The sequence below is a fragment of the Ranitomeya imitator genome, chromosome 2 (genome assembly GCF_032444005.1).
Source record: "Ranitomeya imitator isolate aRanImi1 chromosome 2, aRanImi1.pri, whole genome shotgun sequence".
Taxonomy (NCBI): Eukaryota; Metazoa; Chordata; class Amphibia; order Anura; family Dendrobatidae; genus Ranitomeya; species Ranitomeya imitator.
In genome coordinates this window covers 375,346,028-375,366,717 of record NC_091283.1, presented here as the reverse complement: position 1 = coordinate 375,366,717, position 20,690 = coordinate 375,346,028, and the positions used below count along the sequence as shown (strand labels likewise).

At 43.2% G+C, this 20,690-nt stretch overlaps 1 protein-coding gene across 2 annotated transcripts in view; it reads right to left on the bottom strand.

Annotated features, from left to right (window-relative positions):
• Positions 1-1,030: 1,030 nt before the first annotated feature.
• The window catches only part of LOC138664014 (zinc finger protein ZFP2-like), a 57,825-nt gene continuing 38,165 nt past the window's right edge, over positions 1,031-20,690 (bottom strand). For both annotated transcript variants that reach the window (XM_069750415.1, XM_069750416.1), the window contains one exon: positions 1,031-2,402. In XM_069750415.1, coding sequence (XP_069606516.1) covers positions 1,126-2,402 — 1,277 coding nt within the window. In that variant the 3' untranslated portion in view covers positions 1,031-1,125. The remainder of the gene's footprint in view (positions 2,403-20,690) is intronic.

The following is a 20,690-nucleotide window of genomic DNA, read 5'->3' as shown; positions in this document are numbered from 1 at the left end:
CGATATTCCTTTATTCTCTATTATCAATCCTTTGTTACATCTGTATACCATTACATGGCCGGCTATAGCTCATACCATCTCAATTATCTATGATGACACTGTGATTATCCTTCACTCTATGCCGTCCTAAATAAGCTAACAGCTTATATGCACAGTGAAAGAGGATGAACTGTGATCCCCAAGTCTATAATTGTCCTTATAAAATTGTATTTTGAAGTAACTAAGCAGAGAAGTTGCTCCAAATATCTTGGAGAACTAGGCTAATGGAAATCCTTCTTGTAAATCTCATATAGACTCAATGATGTTGGGATCAGGGCTATGTGAGGCCATATCATCACTTCCAGGATTCCTTGTTCGTCTTTACACTGAAGAATGGTCTTAATGACATTGGCTGTACGTCTGGGGTCAGTATCCTGCTGCAGAATACATTTGGAGCAAATCAGATGTGCTTCAGTGTTTCCTGTACAATATTACACAACAGTACCTTGTATGATAAGATTAACCCCTTCATGACCATGGATATACTCATCAAAGTGGAATAAAACGCGATCAAAAAGACGAATGTAAATAAAAATGGTATCCATGAAAACTTCATCTTGCAAAAAAACAATCTGCCTTAGTGTATGTGCACACGTTACGGATTCTCTACGCACTGACGAGGGCCATCAGCCCGAAACACAGTGTCTGCGAATTGAGATATTGATTTAGCTTTAATCCTAAGTCATATTGCACTACTCGAGGGTTGATTCTGACTTGTAGGATCGCTACTTCCAACTGGTGGCGCTATAGAGTTTAAGTCGTCTTTTTCTCAGAAGAGGCAATTTGCATATTATATTTCCCAGAAGAGCATTGCACGGCGAATAAGCCTCCTTACCTTGACAAGCCAGAGATGGTATGTCACTCTCCATAAGGAGAAACGATACCCCTATGTGTAATATGCACCTTATCTATTAATCTTGTAATTACTGTAATTTCTAGGAAGGTTACCATTTGATCACATAGCTTACCCGAAGAGAAGCATATCAGAAATATATAGGAAGGAACAATTCAGTAAGGTAATGATATTTAATTGTATGTATATTGCGAGACCAATAACAGGATGAATTGAAAAACAAAAGTGTAGTATTACTTAAACTCTAATGTTTCCCACATTCCAGACATTAAATCAGGCTCATTAATGTGTGACTTCTGATGTCTACAAAGTTCTGATCTCCAGTTAAAACGTCTTCCACAGCTTGAACACAAAAATGGCTTGTTTCCTGTATGATTTCTCACATGTGTAACAAAAGACGATTTCTGGGCAAAGCATTTCCCACACTCTGAACATCTATATGGCTTCTCTCCTGTGTGAATTCTCTGATGTGTAATAAGATTTGATTCATCTCTGAAACATTTCCTACATTCTGTGCATGAAAATGGTTTTTCTCCTGTATGAGTCCTTTGATGTGAAATAAGAGTTCTTTTGTAGGAAAAACTTCTGCCACATTCTAGGCATAGAAATGGCTTCACTCCTGTGTGAATTCGCTGATGTATAACAAGTGCTGACTTAAGTATAAAACATTTCCCACATTCTAAACATGAAAAAGGCCTCTCACCTGTGTGAATTCTCCTATGTGCAACAAGATTTGATTTATTTGTAAAACATTTGCCACATTCTGAACATAAAAATGGTTTCTCCCCTGTGTGAATTCTTTGATGTGTGGCAAGGGTTGTTTTAAGGGCAAAACATTTCCCACATTCTGAACATGAAAAGGTCTTCTTGTTTGCATGCCTACTCTGCCCTGCAATAAGATTGGATTTTAGATGAAAAAAATTCTCACATTCTGAACATGAAAATAGTTTCTCATCACTTAGCCCAAGATACGATATATTTGTAAAACATTTTCCACATTTTGAACATGAAAATGGAATCACCTCTGTATGAATTTTATAATGTCTAACAAGATCTGATTTCTGATTAAAACATTTCCCACATTCCGAACATGAAAACGGCTTTTCTCCAGTGTGTCTGCTCAGATGTTTAATTAAATTAGATCTATCTGTAAAACTTCTCCCACATTCTGAACATGAATATGGCTTCTCCCCTGTGTGAGTTCTCTGATGTGTAGCAAAACTTGATTTATGACCAAAACATTTCCCACATTCTAAACATGAATATGGCTTTTTCACTGTGTGGGACCTTCGATGTTTAACACCAATTCTGTGATGTTTAATTTGTTTAACAGTATGTGATGAATCAGATCGGAAATGTGGAAAAAGATCTGATATCAGAAATTTGGTGTGAAGGGTTGAGTGTATATCTGGGATAATGGCATGATCTTCATATTTATCTTGTGTAATACCATCCTCTGCTTTAAATTCTAAACATACGAGATTTTCCTCTGGGTTCCATGCATAGTAATCTGTCAAGAATAAAACAACATTTTTAACAATTCTATTAAAATTTCCACACAAACTGCAAGGCATGTAACAAAATTCAATAATTACGAAGACAGTGACAAAACCGATCACAAGCTATCAGTAGACTTCAGAGCAAAGTAGGGTAGATCATAATAGGTCACTAGACTGTTCTCTTGTAGTTCCTATATTAAAGTCAGCACCTTTAGGCTTTATTCACACGTTGCGGTTTTTACCGCGGAACCGCAGCGATTTTGCCGCTGCGGGTCCGCTGCAGTTTCCACAGCGTTTACATTTACATGTAAACCTATGGAAACCGCAAACCGCTGTGCACATGCTGCGGGAAAAACCGCGCAGAAACGCAGCGGTTTTCATTCCGCAGCATGTCACTTCTTTTTGCGGAACTGCAGCGGTTCTGCACCCATTGACCTCCATTGTGAGGGTCAAACCCGCAGTAAAACCCGCAGATGAAAAAATATCTGCGGGTTTTCTGCGGTTTTGTGGTGCAGAAACCGCTACAGCCGGAAGTGCGGGGAAGCAGGAGGAAGTGCGTGGGCGGAAGTGCGTGGGCGGAGTGTGGCTGTCATGATGGAGGCATATCGTCGCATGGGGATCGATGTCGGTCGCTTGATCGATTTGGTATGTATGTGTATATGTGTGTAAAGTCTGTGTGTGTGTGTGTGTGTGTGTCCCCATGCGACGATAGTGCCACCCAATTGTGTTAAATCACCGTATGGGACTACTACTCCCATCCGATATTAGGATGGGAGAGTTGTCCCTGTGTCCGGCGACTTTAGCACAATTGTACGGTAAAACAAAACACAAAACACATCACACACAATACACACACAATAAACGTGACATACATGACACACAGTACATAAAACATAGAGTATATACTCACCAACACCACACTTGTAGGCGAAGCCCTCGTCCATAGAAAAAAATCCCAAAAAAATAAACCAAATTCATACTCCCTGTCCGCAGAATCCAAAACCGAGTGTCCCACGACGATCTCCTGCTCTCCGGTGATACACTGCCAGGAGCGAAGCTCCTAGCAGTGTATCGCGTACTGTTCCGGAGCTCAATGGCGCCGGCGTCTCGGTTAACGGCAGTACAGCTGCGTTGAACTTTCCCACGCAGCACTGCCGTTAAGCGAGAGTGCCGGGGTCAATGACCGCCGGTAAACTCGCTCGCGCATGCGCAGTGACACACCGACAGGAACTATGGCTCCTGTCAGTGTGTTGCTGCAGCCGTGGAGAGCAGACACATCTCTGGATGTGTCTGTTCTCCATGGAAGATCTTCGTGGGACCCTCGATGGATTTCTGCGGACAGGGCCAGGGAGTATGAATTTGTTTTTTTATTTTGCCTTTTTTTCAGGTCGAGGGTCTTCAGGATGGATTAAGCGTACAATAAAAAATGGTCAAAAAGTGGGTGTCTTTATTTCATTAAAATATTTTTTTCTAGTCTTTGTGGGTTTTTTTTAACCCTTTCATTGGCTTAATAATGGATAGGCGTCTCTGACGCCTCTCCATTATTAACCGGGCTTAATGCCACCTTACAATAGCAAGGTGGCATTAACCCCTCATTACCCCATATCCCACCGCTACACGGGAGTGGGAAGAGAGGGGCTAAGTGCCGGAATTGGCGCATCTTTTTGATGCGCCTTTTCCGGGGCGGCTGCGGGCTTATATTTGTAGCCAGGGGGGGGGGCAAATATCCATGGCCCCTTTCCTAGGCTATGAATATAAGCCCACGGCTGTCTGCGTAGCCTTTCTGGCCTAAAAATATAGGGGGACCCCAACACTTTTTTTTTTCGGGGCCCTCTATATTTTAGTGCCAGAAAGGCTACGCAGACAGCTGTGGGTTAATATTCATAGCCTGGGAACAGCCATGGGTATTTTAACCCCTTCCCGGGCCTCAAATATTGGCCCACGGCTGTCTGCCTAGCCTTTCTGGCCTAAAAATATAGGGGGACCCCAACACTTTTTTTTTTTCGGGGCCCCCTATATTTTAGGGCCAGAAAGGCTACGCAGACAGCTGTGGGTTAATATTCATAGCCTGGGAACAGCCATGGGTATTTTAACCCCTTCCCGGGCCTCAAATATTGGCCCACGGCTGTCTGCCTAGCCTTTCTGGCCTAAAAATATAGGGGGACCCTATGTATTTTTTTTTAGGGGGTCCACATATATTATAGTAACCCTTTAATAGGATTAATAATGGATAGGCGTCTTATTGACGCCTCTCCATTATTAACCGTGCTTAATGCCACCTTACAATAGCAACCCTATCATTAACCCTAGGATCCCTTTAGGGTTAGGGGTAGGGTTAGGATCCCTTTAGGGTTAGGGGTAGGGTTAGGAGTAGGATCCCTTTAGGGGTAGGGTTAGGGTTAGGATCCCTTTAGGATTAGGGTTAGGATCCCGTTAGGGGTAGGGTTAGGGGTAGGATCCCTTTAGGGTTAGGGGTAGGGTTAGGGGTAGGATCCCTTTAGGGGTAGGGTTAGGGGTAGGATCCCTTTAGGGGTAGGGTTAGGGTTAGGATCCCTTTAGGGTTAGGGGTAGGGTTAGGATCCCTTTAGGGTTAGGGGTAGGGTTAGGGGTAGGATCCCTTTAGGGTTAGGGGTAGGATCCCTTTAGGGTTAGGGGTAGGGTTAGGATCCCTGTAGGGGTAGGGTTAGGGCTAAGATCCCTTTAGGGTTAGGATCCCTTTAGGGTTAGGGGTAGGGTTAGGATCCCTTTAGGGGTAGGGCTAGGGTTAGGGCTAGGATCCCTTTAGGGTTAGGGGTAGGGTTAGGATCCCTTTAGGGTTAGGGGTAGGGTTAGGATCCCTTTAGGGGTAGGGGTAGGATCCCTTTAAGGTTAGGGGTAGGGTTAGGATCCCTTTAGGGTTAGGGGTAGGGTTAGGGTTAGGATCCCTTTAGGGTTAGGGGTAGGGTTAGGATCCCTTTAGGGTTAGGGGTAGGGTTAGGGGTAGGATCCCTTTAGGGTTAGGGTGCCCACGGCTGTCTGCCTAGCCTTTCAGGCCTAAAAATATAGGGGGACCCTACGTATTTTTATTTGGGAGGGATCCGTGTGATGTCCGTGTGTCTGCTTTTGTGTCTGTGTCCTTGCATTGCAACAATTTTTTCAATGTTAACACTATGACAGAAAAAATGCACGCGGATGGCACACAGACAACATCCGTGTGCGGTACGTGTTTACACGGACCCATTGACTTTAATGGGTCCGTGTAATCCGTGCGCTCCCACAAATACTGACATGTCTCCGTGTTTTGAAAACGGACACACGGTCCTTGAAAACACGCTGACATCTGTAGAGATACATTGATTTTAAAGTGTCTACGTGAGTCAGTGTCTCAGGTACGTGATAAAACTGTCACCTCACGTACCGGAGCCACTGACGTGTGAAATGCAATGTCAAATTTTTAAACATTTGTGCTGTAAGGAAACCTCTTAACTCCAACATGGAAGTTGAGCTAAGCCCACCGGCATCAGGGGCTTATCTACCCATTCTGGTATACTGTAGATAAGCCCCCGATGTATCCTCAAAGATGATTAAAAGAGGTTAGATTATACTCACCCAGGGTCGGTACCGGTCCAATGAGCGTGGCGGTCTGGTACAGCCCCTCCCATCTTCTTATGATGAAGTCCTCTTGTATTCACGCTGTGGCTCATCTCCCTGGTGAGGGCACAGCAACGTACTGCAGTAATGCAACGTAATGCCCTCAACAGGGCAGACAAAGTACGCCTGCGCAGGAGCCGCAGTGTGAATACAAGAGGACGTCATAACAACAAGATGGGAGAGGATGGACCGGACAGCAGCGCCCATCGGTCCGTTACCGCCCCTGTGTCACTATAATCTAACCTCTTTTGATCATCTTAGAGGAAACATCGAGGGCTTATCTACAGTTCCCATTTTGGGGGGTGACAGGTTCCCTTTTAGATTACTTATCATTTGGATATAGTATGTAATGACACTATTCTATTCATTGTAGGTTCGCGATATACCTTGTATATGGGATGCCGCTGATGTGTCCTACAAGGACAAATATTTCCGAGACCATTGCTGGACCAAGATTGTGAGGGACCTCTATCCGGAGTGGGATTCCCTGTCCATTGCAAACCAATTGGAAATTGGTAATTATATTGTTACCGATTATTATTAATATTATTATTATTAGAGTTTATGATACATTTACTTTGAAAATATATATATATATTTTTTTTTTCTTAGAAAAAAATGTCAAGCAGAGATGGAGGTCAGTTCGTGACCGGTACAATAAATTCATCAATACATGTGACCGGAGTGGATCTTCAAGTCGAATAACCTTTCCTTTTTACGATGAACTGCAGTTCCTGCTCACAAGCCGGACTTTGCGGAGGTAGGTTATAAACCACTAATATATATGTAGCCTCATCAATGTTGCCATGTGGTGTAGCACAGTTGACTGCGTATTGAACCCTGTGTCCTGCCGCAGCGTTCAATACACAGCATCCAGAATTTATACCATAGTGAAGAGAGCATTTTCCAAAATCCTGTCTGCGCTATCATTCCAAAGATGGAGTTGTGAGAGGTATGGCACTACACCGTGTCTATTTATCTTGTGTTGGCACTTTGACTGCGCAAGATAACTAGCACATTGTTTGGCTAGCATGTTGTGATAACGCATGTGTTAAATCAAAACATGCATTATCAGCACACATGCAAAAAAATAAACTGCGTTTAGGAGTAATCGGCCTTTATGCTGTTCCTAAAATGTTGCTCCTCCGCAGCGGTCATGATTAATAATTTTTTTCCTTTTCTCACACAGGACTGAGGGAAACCTTTCCAACCCGCCTCCTGTGGATGACCACTCCGAAGATGGAGCAGGCACTGATGGAGCAGGCACTTCCTCGGGAGCGGGAGGGACAATTTCTCCATCTCTTACCACAGCTTCTGCTGAAGCCGAATGTCCAGCAGCTGCTGCAGGCACATCAACTGCAGCAGCTGTTGGATCATCTGGTTCGTCAGAAGCTGTGGTAACAGAGAAGAGAGCTCCCTATCCGGTGGCAGGAGAGTCCATTAAAAAAAAAAAAAAAAAAAATGAGGATAAAACTGAGAAGATGGCCAGTGACACACTTGATTTACTGAAACAATCCTCAAGTGAGGACCAGTGTGACTTTTTTGCATTGACCATTGCCCGAAAGGCACGCTCACTGCCACCGGATAGGCAGTCTCTCTTCATGTCTCTGTGCCAAACATCCCTCACCGCTCTGGAGGACCCTGCTCCAATTGAGTCATATGAGAATGTTTTGACGGGGGTTTTCGGACTCTTTCGCCCACGACCGAAACCCAGTGAACCGCACTATAGAGCGTCTTCCTACACCCAACCGGCACAGAATTTTTCTGGAGGAGGAAACACAAGCCTGGGACCATCAGCAAGTCAATCTTTCATGACTGACATAAGTAGCTCATATGGGTGTTCCCAGGAATACACCTACTTGCATTAAGATGCAATTGTTTTTGAAAAAGTTAGTTCAGTTTTTCATATTGAAAAAATTTTTCTCAACTGTTTGGAAAAATTTAGTTGCTTGTTAAATAAATTAATGTTGATCAAATGTCATCTCTGATTTTTAGATACTTTACATACTTAGCTGACAGGTGTACGGTGTCATGGCTATATGGGGGCTGGACTATGGGATGGACATAGTGTGATGGCTGTATGCGCACTGGACAATGGGATGGAGAATAATCATTAGTTAAGAATTTTATATATACAATACTTATTCAATCCAAAAACAACCAAATTAAAATAAGAATTTTTTTATTAACCATAAATAAAAATTACAAATTATTTTGTTCCCCAAAAAAATACAACAAACAAAATTGAATATCGATGTTGATTTTGATTAATAGGGATCTTGACATCTTCTATCTTTTGGTATAGATCTTCCCATCTTGGTCAGTCAATGTTCTTCCATCCTTCTCTGCTGCTCAGGCTGCCCAACACCAGCACAGGAGTATTGCCAGTGCACGGCACCTTCTGGACTCATGAAGTAGTCAGTGAAGGATTCTCTCACACGCACACCCGAGTTGGACGGCCTTCCCAGACCCACGTTGACCACTGGATTAAATATTGGCTGCTGGTACTCCACATCTACGTCAGTGTTGTACTCACGAGCATAGTTGTGGAGCACACAGCAAGCCTTAATCACAGTGTCAACGGTGTCAGTATCCAGCTGGATGGGTGTGTGAAAGATCCTTCACTGACTACTCATGATCCCAAAGGTGCATTCCACATATCTGCGTGCACGACTCAGCCGATAATTAAAAATCCTTCGCCGGGCATTCAGTCCCCTTCGTGGGTATGGGTGCAGCAGGGTTGTCGTTAAGGGAAACGCCTCATCCGATACCATCACAAAGGGTACTGGATGTGTGGAACCCGGCAAAGGTCTTGGGGCTGGGAGCGTTCCGCCATCTTGAAGAATTTGCATCCCAATCTGTGACGTTCGCAACACCCGAGAATCCCCAGTACTACCATAGGCACCAACGTCAATGGCAACAAATTTGTAATGTGCATCAGCCACCGCCATCAGGACCACTGAAAAATACTTCTTATAATTAAAGAAGCGTGATCCTGATCGTGGTGGCTGCTGAACCCTTACATGTTTACCATCGACTGCACCTATGAAGTTTGGGAAATTGGCCACAGACTGAAAGCCTGCTGCAACCTGCAGCCAAGTCTCCTCGGTTGGGGAAGGCATCACTATAGGCTGCAACTTCTGCCAGATGACGGTACATGTGCACCTCACAATGTTAGAGATGGTGGATTTACCAACCCTAAATTGGAGGTGCAGGGATGTATAGCTCTCTCCTGTGGCCAAAAATCTGCAAAGAAACAAAAATGAATATTAGAAATGTCACACAAAAATACAATAAAACATGTCAGCAGTTATGGGCGCTATAATATGTGTTCAGCCCCTTTCATGTTTTATCTAAAGTATTCTATAATGCTGCCCTTAGTAACACGGCACAACACAAGGGTATCAATAAATAAACCACCAGTCACATCAGAAGGGACTTGCAGGTCCGTGTCCAGCCACTCCAATGTTTAGCCAACGACACCACCCTCCTACTTCCTTCAACGCACTAATCCGGCCTGTTGAGGGCAGAAGTCCTGCAGTGAGCGAAGGCAAGAAAAGGAGACAGGCCCAGCGCATGCACATCTGCGCACTTTGCTCTATCCTCATCAGGACCAGAAAGTACATCTGCGCAGAAGAGAGGTATCGCAAGAAGGGAGGCGCACAAACTGGACACAGCAAGATGGGATAACATTACAAAACACACACACGGGTATGATGTATCTCCACTGACCCAGGGCCCAAATTATAGAATTCTGCAGATAAGGCATAAAATACAGTGGGCACATCTGGTAGCACACAAAAATGTTTACAGTTTCCTGGCGTGTTCTAAACATGATATTTCCGGTAAAGCATTTGCCCGTAAAGTATTTGCCCGTAAAGCAGAGCACAGTGGTGATGTCACCGCTCTGCTTTCCGTCCAGCGCACTTACTGCAGGGAAGCTGACGCTGCGGGACGCGACAGGAATGGAAGTAGGTTTTTTTTTGTTTTTTTACAATTATACAATGGTAACTAGGGTAAACATCGGGTTACTAAGCATGGCCCTGCGCTTAGTAACCCGATGTTTACCCTGGTTACTCGGGGACTTCGGCATCATTGGTCACTGGAGAGCTGTCTGTGTGACAGCTCTCCAACGACCACACAGCGACGCTGCAGCGATGGACATCGTTGTCTAGATCGCTGCAGCGTCGCTTAATGTGACGGTACCTTTATTAGTTTGTCAGTGTCTCCGAGACATGTGAAAACTTTCATCACACATACCGGACACACGGACATGTGAAAGAGCCCTAATAACATTCAACCCAAAAATTATTTACTTACCGCAAGGTGATGAGCAGCCTTTCCTCAGCAGAGATGGCCTTCCTCATAAAAGTGTCTTGCAGTGTGAGATGGGGGGAAACTATTGCCAGAAGTCGGTCGAACGCCAGGATTGGCAGACGGCAAAATGAAACGAACTTTTCCGGGTATCTGAAAATGGAAAAAAAAAAAAATAAATAAAATTGTTACATAACATATCATAACATTTGTGGAAAAACATTACTTTGTATTTTCATGAATTTCTACTTACTTCCGCAAATCATTATAAAGCACATAAAAGTGGCCTTTTTGTGTACGTTCTGCAACAAGCGGGTGCACCCACAGTCTTTTCCGTCTTCTCTCCTGCTGCTGCCTCTAAAATAAAAAAAAATACATTTTTTTTACAACACAACACTGTGAAAATTAAGAAAAATCAAGATGTCGGTAAAGCGCTGTAGAATATGTTTAGCGTAAAAAAAAAAAAAAATGCACTTCAGCTTACCTGCTGTCTATGCATATTCAAGATTTGCAGCAGCAACCCCAGCATAAGTATCCGGTGCGGCCTGCGGACCTGTATCTGCGGCATATTTTGGTAACTTCCACTCATGTTTGCACAAAATGGAGGATGAAAGAAGAAGGGGATGGACAAGGAAATGACATCATTATTTTTTTTTTTTTGTAACTGAAGTTTGTCAAGTTTCCAGAGCTTTATTTAGGTAAAAAACGCAGACAATCTGCATAAAAAAACGCACTAAAAAACGCACTCAAAAACGCACCAAAAACGCACCTGCGTTTTCTGCCATGAGCTGCGGATTTTAGTGCAGAAAAAAAAGCTGGAAAATCTGCAATGTGTGAACATAGCCTTAGAATTCAGGTTACCAATCAGCAACATTTTCTAGTGAAATATTCAGCATAAACTCTCAAGGGACCAGTAAATTATGTGATTAGGTGATGTCACCAACACTTCCTGATAAGCACCTTAAGATAAAGCAGAAGGGGGAATGGTATGGCCATGTTCAAAAAATGTCATGACTTTGAGGCATCTGTAAAGCTGGGTTACCACATGCAGGGGACTCAAGAGAATTTGATAAGTAAAGTTGGTGTACAATAATGTATACCATGTTCCAACCAAGGCCAACATCGGCAAGGAGTTTATATGTTCTTGTGTTTAAATGGGTTTCCTATGGGTAATCCGGTTTCCTCTCACATTTCAAAGACATACAGATAGTGATTCTAGATTGTGAGTACCAATGGGGCCAATGATGTCAATGTCTGTACAGCGCTGTGGAATATGAAGGGGCTACATAAGTTAGCATAATAAATAAAAACTAGTCGAAGCTTGAAAGCCAGAATAAATGGTCGCCGAAATAAAACTATGTTTTAAGACTTAAACATGGACTTTTATTGAGATCATGTAATATCTATATACCGACTTAGGGCTAGCGGAAAGCACCGAATAAATATAGAGATAGTAAAAGGTGTGTTCGCAGCCCGGGGTCCACCATGCAGGGATGGAACCTGCTGCTAGGTAATGGCGGCACTATATGGCGGTACTACGCTGGAATAAACTCGGGTTCCATCACCCAGTATGAACTGATGCGAACTCTGTTGCTTCACAGAGTCGCAGGGAAACTAAGGAAACGCTGTGCCCTGTTAGAAGTCACAGGGTGCAGCAGATAAACGCTAGTGGGTTCCCTGAAATTCACCCCCACTGTGCTGGTGATTGATCCCGCTCTGACCCTCGGTGGCTTTTGAGCCCGCGCCTGAGGACGCCCTGAGTCAGATGCTGAGATCAAACGGAAGTTTCCACCCTACACTGACCGGTTGTCAGGACTAATCAAAGATTACTGCACAGAGTGCGTACAGCGCCGCTCTGGCGGACGCCACTAACCACCCTTACAAGGGTTAGGAAAGCACTCTATTTGCGCATGGCACCGCACTGGCGGTCATTGCTGGTTAGGCACAGTAAGTGCTCTTGTTTTAAGGATAGCACTGTCAGGCCCTAGGTAGCTCCAACATTCGCGGGCATTCAACAACTCTAGGAATGGAAATGATTAAGGAGCAATCACCAGAACAGGCATACATCCACACACACACACACACACACACACACAGTTACAGGCTTATACTAGAGCATGGCCGTGCGGCCATGTGAACCTTTTATAGCAGAAGCACTCCAGGACCTTCCTAGTGGTCCAATAGGAGCTGCCACAGGACCTGAGCATGTGACCCCCGACCTCCAATGAGAGGTCGTCCCTTGGGCATGCTCAGAAGAAAAGCAGTACCTAGTCCCAGGAGCACCTGCTCGCCGCTGATCAGTGCTGGTTACAATGACTGAGCCTGAAAGGGCCACAGTAACCAAACGCACAGTATCTGCCTGAGCCAGGCGCTGGGACCGACGTCTCTGCTGAGCAGGCGCCTCTGTGGCTGGAGGAGAATGGGAGACCGCAGCGGAGGTGGTTCGAGATTCCCCCTGTGCAGCGACGGGAACTCAACACCTAACTCCGACTATCTATATTAATGTTACTTCACCAAAATACCCTAAATAAATGTTAATCCCGGCAGTACCTAAATCCGCATCAGGGGAATCTGAACCCTGAAGCTGCAGCGGTGGTAACTGAGCCTGCCACTGCTCATGCAGTCCCTGTACCTGAAACTTTTCCTGCAGTATTTGAACTAGCACCAGTGTCAATTCTGACCAAACAACTGGACTATTACCATTTCTATATAGGAACTTTAATAGGTTACTATTGTTTAAGATCACACAAGCAAATATTCTAGCTCACATGTTGTCCATCACTGTTTATATAGTTGTTTGCCTTAGCGGGGTGAAGCATTACAGGCTTCTGTTCATGCATGTCTTACCTGGACTTTTAAGTGTTTTTAACTTTTTGTTTGCGGTTTGTTCTAATAAAATATATTTGTATTCATATTACTTATTTGCTGCATGAACGTTCTAGCTCTACTTCATGTTGTTTTAGTATTATCTACACACTTTCTTTGTGTTACATTTGTGTATTCGGCTGGAGCTGGAGTGTTTTATCTTTTTATGGATACCAATACACTGCACTATTACAAACTCCATGTAGCCATTTGATAACATTTTACAATGTCATGTGCACGAATTAAGTATTCTCCGGTCTTATACATAGGGCATATTGTGTGTCTTTGCCTGTGCAGATGGCTGACATCTCTATACATAGGCTTTAGTGTTTGTCCACGAGTGTGCAGTTGACTTATACCCCTGTGCACCTATACGACTTAAGGCCGGCGTCACACTAGCAGTAGTTGGTCAGTATTTTACATCAGTATTTGTAAGCCAAAACCAGGAGTGGAACAAATAGAGGAAAAGTATAATGGAAACATATGCACCACTTCTGTATTTATTACCCACTCCTGGTTTTGGCTTACAAATATTGATGTAAAATACTGACCAAATACTGCTAGTGTGATGGCAGCCTAATACACATGTGCCATCTTCATGAATTGGAGTGACCTTATACGCCTGCGGAGTTAGTGTGTGGTTTCCATGACTACAAGATGCCATGCGATTGCGTACTCACTCTTTTATGTCTTTGACTGCATGATGCTTTTGACGTAGGTGTTACCTGAAGTCAATTTGATCTACCGCTTTTAACCTATTGCTTGTCCACGAACGAGCAGTTGTCGTACATTGCTGTGCTTATATGACTCAATACGCCTGCACAGTGCTGTGAGGTCTCCATGACTACAGGATGCCAAGCAACTGCGCACTGATTTCGTTTGACTATGGCGCTTTTTTGTTTTGCGCCTGTGCACTTATTCTACATATGCACACACACCTGATTAATGCCCCTTTATCCTGGCTGTTTTTTTTGGTAAGCCCGAACAGCTGATATTTATTTCCTTCTTATCTGTCTACTACTTAAACGCTGGCACATACAGCTAACTTGCAGACCCCTGAGAAAGCCACTGTGCGTGGTGAAACACGTCTGGCACCTGGGCACTTTTTCCTCCCTTGCCAACTATTACATAGATAAGGTCAGCAGCAGTACCGGGGAGTGGTTCTTGGCAGCTACCTGCAGCTCAAGCCTAACAGCTCAAGCCTAACTCCACCATCAGGAGCTCCAGCAAAGACAAGGTAGCCGGTTTGGCCACGCCCCTCCTAGTTTAGCCCAGCTCATGGCACAGTGGGTCTATGACCACGAGTATGACAATTTACACTGCTAGATAATGGTGAATAAGCATTCGCGATTATCTAGCAGTGTAAAAAGACTACTGATAATTGACACTCATTCATTGTGTGAAACAACCTTTTAAAATAGCATAAAAGATTATTGTTCTCTATGGTGCATTGTCCTGTGTAAACAAGATTTGCACAGCCGAGAACAGTGTTAGCATATGCACACTGAGGGATCTTATTTGGATTGCTCAATGTTCATCGTTTACTTTAGGCCCCTTTCACACATCAGTTTTTCGCCATCAGTCGCAATCCGTCGAATGTTGAAAAAAACAGATTGTGAAAAACTGATGCGACGGATTTGTTTTTTTGACGGATCCGGCTAATTGGATCCTAAAAAAACTGGAGCATGCTCAGTTTAAAAAATCAATAATAAAGACAAAGGAAAGCTCACGTGGCAGTAGGGGAAAGATCCGTGCAAAGTAAATATAAAGTGACGTGTTAGTGCTTACTACCAAGAGGCAGGACCGGTATCAAATTCCGTGGACAGTCGGACAACTATTAACCATAACCTAAAAAGAGCACCACACACCGACCATATAGTCCAATATAATGTAGTTTTATGAATATATAATTACAGGAAAAAGTTATATAACGGGAAAACTTACAGGTAAAAATATATAGACCACAATGCCAAGTTAAAAATTAAATACAAAATTGTACCAGAAAGACAAAGGACACATACCCAGGAAAATAAAAAGACTGGGTTCAAAATATTACTGTGTAGAAAAAATCTGGATTACAACGGATCATATATGTATAAATAGCTGTTTGGGCTAATAAAATCCAGGTGAACTCCACAAATATTACCTTGGTATAAAAACAATCATGTGTAAAAGTGAAGCATACATAAAAATTAACCAAAACACAAAAATGTGTGGAACAATTGTTGTGGTACAGTGAATAAATCCAACATAATGGTAAAAATAAGAAGAATGTGAATGCTCAAATAAATGGTAATACGGTGAGGTGAAAGTGAAGGGAAGGCATAAATCACTGTAAAAATTATAGGATAAAGTATCACCAGTGAAAAATCACTTGCAGTGAGATAGTGAATCCCTGGCTCCTGGATGGCATACTCCCCAACGCACGTTTCGGCACTTTGCCTCTTTGGACTATATGGTTGGTGTGTGGTGCTCTTTTTAGGTTTCAGTTTAAAAAAAACGCATCCTGCGCCATAGGCTCCCATTCTAGCAAGCGACGGATTCATCGCTGTCCGTTTTTTTTCGAGGGAGACAAAAAACGTTACTTTGTCCATCGTCTCCAGCCACCGGATAAACAATTTTCGACGGATCCGGTTACCGACGAATGAAATGTGAGGCCATCTGTTGCAATCAATAATACAAGTCTATGAGAAAAAAAACGGATCCATCAGCATCAGTTGCAAGGATCCGTTTTTTTCAAAATTTGACGGATTGTGACTGATGGCAAAAAACTAATGTGTGAAAGGGGCCTTACCAGTGTAAACAGGATTTCAAATGACCACCGATAAGTAAAAGTTTACTGATCACCGGTCTTACCGTGCCACCGGTCAATCTGCATAAACAGACCCTAAATCAGCTACTATTGGACCCCAGCTATGCTTGCACTGATCCCTTATGACTTCAGCACTTTAGCGGCGCTCATATGTCTTGGTTTTCACTTAGTTATATGCACTCTACTTAATGATGACATCGGGTACTCACAGCATCGTCTCCACGTCACAATTGCTTGCCGCATTTTCTCACTACACTGGCACTTTATGCGCTCCAGCTTGGAGCGCACGCCGCTGTCTTTCTCCCCCACGTGGTGCGCTCCTAGGAGACGCGTCCTGTAGGTGGAGCTAAGCTCCGGCGATACCATGCATGATATAATAGACACGCTTCTTATCAGCTGTTTTCGGCTCATTCATTATTCACGCTCCCACCGATTGGCCCATTGTCAGTTAAATAGCAGTTCTCTGGTCTTCTATTCATTCCCTCATCAAAGCTCAGGCGAAACGCGCGTCAGGCGGGTGCGGGCCATCACAGGACCACTTAGACAGTTAAGTATTCCACTGCTTTATACAGTTGCTCCTTTGTCTGATTTATGGGCTCTAGGTGAATTGAGAGCACACTGTGCTGCTGTACCAGCGATTACACTGTGCCACTATCTATATCACATTGCTGTGCAAGGGGCTTTCTACCTACTGCCAGATGGATTTAATGTGCAATGTCTATGCTATGCTGCCATTTAAGTAATTTAAATCACTAAATGTCCAAATGAAAAAGGGCACTTCCCAAATATCAAAACACAAGGTCCCATTTCAATAATAATGGAGCCACGAAGAGATCCCACAATTGAAATATAAAATCATTTTTATTAGTAAATGAATATAAAAAGACAGAAAATAAATACAACAAAATACAGTACTAAGGGACGCCTAGCTAATATAGTGACACTGGGCGATAAATGCAACAATCACCTGCATAAATCATATGCTAGAGAAAGGCTAACAATAATAATGCCTTACAAGTGCTAATATCAATGCCCATACGTCTCAGAAGCTGAGCAGCACATGGAAAAAACAAACACCAACTTCTGGCGCGAAACGCGCGTCGGGGTGAAGGGACGCCTGGTGGGAAGCAGCGCAGCTGGTAATATACACCTGATTGTTTTTGTTATATGCCCCCCTTATTTCTTTGGAGGTGGTTTGCTTTGTCTACCTATTGTGGCTAGTGTAATTATACTGGGGAAGTATTATATTGGTCGGAAGACCTTTTACTTCCGGGTGTGTGTTTTTTCCATGTGCTGCTCAGCTTCTGAGACATATGGGCATTGATATTAGCACTTGTAAGGCATTATTATTGTTAGCCTTTCTCTAGCATATGGTTTATGCAGGTGATTGTTGCATTTATCGCCCAGTGTCACTATATTAGCTAGGCGTCCCTTAGTACTGTATTTTGTTGTATTTATTTTCTGTCTTTTTATATTTATTTACTAATAAAAATGATTTTATATTTCAATTGTGGGATCTCTTCGTGGCTCCATTATCATTTAAGTAATTTGCATTTTGCTGCTATAATAATGTGTGCACATAGCTTATGACTTTTATACGGTTTCTTATCTATATATCCTTGTCCACATTTATTAATACTCTGGTATTACCTAGTTCTCTGGAATAGTATACCCTGTGGCATTACTATTATTTATGTAGTTTTTGATAGTTGGTATTCCCGTTACAGACAAAACCGCTACTTTTACATTCTGTGGATACTAATGTTGAAATTATTATTTGCATTTATGTGGATATTTTTTGGAGATTTATTTATCTTCATTTGATTATAATATATGCTATTTTGGTCTCTGTGTTACCCCGTATCTTTTTTCCACCTGTTTTTGTTTCTCCCTTTTACTTATATCTTGTGACTTTTGTATGATTAATAAAATTACGTTTACTATATTTTTATGAGTTGTGCATTATGTTATAGGTTTGGTATTGGACCCCAGCTATGAGACAATATAGTAGTGTTTTTTACAGTGCCGCCACTGCACCTTTTAGTAATCAAGCGAAGATGCATACGATTACTCATTTTCATTCTTTCAGATATTTCATAATACGCAATATATACAGTATATCTCCTCTGTACACTATGAATGTGTTTTCTTGTCTTTTGTTCAGTCCGGCTTCTGTATCCTCCTGGTTATGAGACCCCAGGTGATGCCACCTTACTGGTCACTTGGACAGATTAGACGCTTTTATGTGATTTTTCCATACTGCTATAATTAGTTCAGCTAGCTGCCATTATACCGTTATCACCAGCTGTCCCTGAGCACATTTATGTTTTCATTCAATTTTATAATCTTCATTTTTACACACTCCTGTTATGGCCATCACAAATATCAGTTCCACCCATTTTTTATACCAATCTTTTCTATATTTATATCTGAATTTTTCCTACATCAGATGCATATATTTCAGTCAGGTATCTTGATAAAACTTTATATTCATTATTAGCACTATTTTTGATTTGATGAAATGGATTGCTAGTCTCTAATACTGTTGATATCACGTCAGTCTTATTAACTAAAGTACCATGTTTCTGTATAATATTAGTTGCTTCATAGCCAAGGTGAAATGTTTGTATCACTTGACATTTTTTATGATCACTAAATATAATAATTAGTAGGGCTGAGGGGACCGTGGATGTTCCGGTTTGTTGCGATCGGCCGAACTGTAGTTCAAAGTTCGGTACGGGCATCAGAAGTTGACCCCGAAACCAACAGCTGTCTGTTGTGAATTCTGCTTTTGGGCTTCCTCCGGTGGTTGTAGAGGGTAATGCAGTTGTGCCTGGATTGCAGGATTGGACAGGTGTATCTGCTAATTGCAAAGCTGACTGGGGTATATAGCTTTGCAGGACTCTTTAGTCCCTGCCAGTTGTCCATTGTTCCTTTGGAAGTGTTGGTCCTGCCTGGCCTCTCCTGCTTGCTGCCAATTCAGCAAAGTTAAGTGTTTGCTTCATTTTGTTTTAGACACACTGCTGTGTGTTTACTTTCTGTGCTATCTTGTTTCTATTTTGTTCCTGCTAGACTGTGCCTGATGTTTTTCTCAGTCTAGTTGGATTCGCTGGAGTCGCAGATATACTCTCCACATCTTTAGTTAGGTGGTGGAGTTTTTGTATTTTTCTGCTGTGGATATTTTGTAGTGTTTTATGCTGACCGCATAGTATCCTGTACTTTCCTTTCCTTTCTAGGTAGAAGTGGCCTCCTTTGCTTAGCCATATTTTCAGTCTGCGTGTGTCTTTTCCTCTCCTACTCACAGTCATTATTTGTGGGGGGCTGTCTATCCTTTGGAGGTCTACTCTGAGGCAAGAGAGTTTTCCCATTTCCATCTTTAGGGATATTTAGTTCTCCGGCTGTGTCGAGGTGTCTAGGTCTGGTTAGGCACACCCCACGGCTACTTCTAGTTGCGGTGATAGGATCAGGGTTTGCGGTCAGTATAGTTACCACTGCTCCAGCGAAGGTCATTTCATGCTGCTCCAAGGCCACCTGATCATAACAGCTGTCAATGGGGACCTGAACTTCAGTGTTTTGCTGAGTTGACAACTTCCACCTCCTCTTCCTTGTTCTTCAACTGAACCAGGATGCCAAGTGGGAATGCCATCAGTAGTGCGTCTACCAGCGTGTGCTTTTATTCCCGCATTTTCCGATCACGCTACAGTGACAGAAGGATGGAACGTTGTACTTGTAGCAGGGATCCAGCAATCAGCAGTAACAATATGGGAAGCTCTGTGGTTATTGCGCAGGCACAGCAGCATGTATTGGCTCATGTGTGCCAGGCTCCCCAAAGGCAACCGCAAGCTGTCCTCGGCGGGTGGTGTATGATCTAGGTCCTCTGTACCCCCCCAGTCACTCCAGTGATGCCCGTGAGCTGCTTTTAGTGCCACCCTGCTATGAAGATTGTTCCTTCTCCTCCTCCAAAACTGTCCCCTAGCTGGACAATTATGTGCCTGGCAGCTGTTGGTACACGATCCCACCATCTCAGCTGTATGTGGATAACTGGCCTAATAATGATGTGAATGGTACCTGTTCATCCTCCTCTTCCTCCTGTGCAACTACCTCATCCATCTTTGACTGAAAATTTTTTTCAACAATATATAGAAGTGGTATAGTAATGCTGATGATGGAGTCATCAGCGCTGGCACGTTGCTGGAGTACTTGAAGCAGCGCAACACGGCATACTCGTTGGTGGTGATGTGATGCTGTTCTGCAGAGTGAGTCACCCGTGCGTGCTGCAACTGATGCTCCACTATTGTCTGCCACTGATCGCACAGTCTTTCCAGCATATGCGAGGTGGAGTTTCACCTTATGGGTGACTCGAATATGAGGTGGTAATCAGGAAGACAGGAGTGACTATGGTGATTGGGAAAGCAGCAGCTCTAACAAATCAGGGTAGTTTTTAAGGAAGCTCTGTACCACCAAATTCACAATATGCACTATGCAAGGTATGTGTGTCAAACTGGCTAGGCCCAGAGCAGCTATGAGATTTCGCCCGTTATCACACACTACCAGGCCGGGCATAAGGTTCAGTGGCACCAACCACTCATCAGTCTGTTGTTTGATCCCCGTCCACAGCTCCTGTGCAGCTTGTGATCTTTGCCCCAAACAGATAAGTTTCAGAACAGCCTGTTTTTTT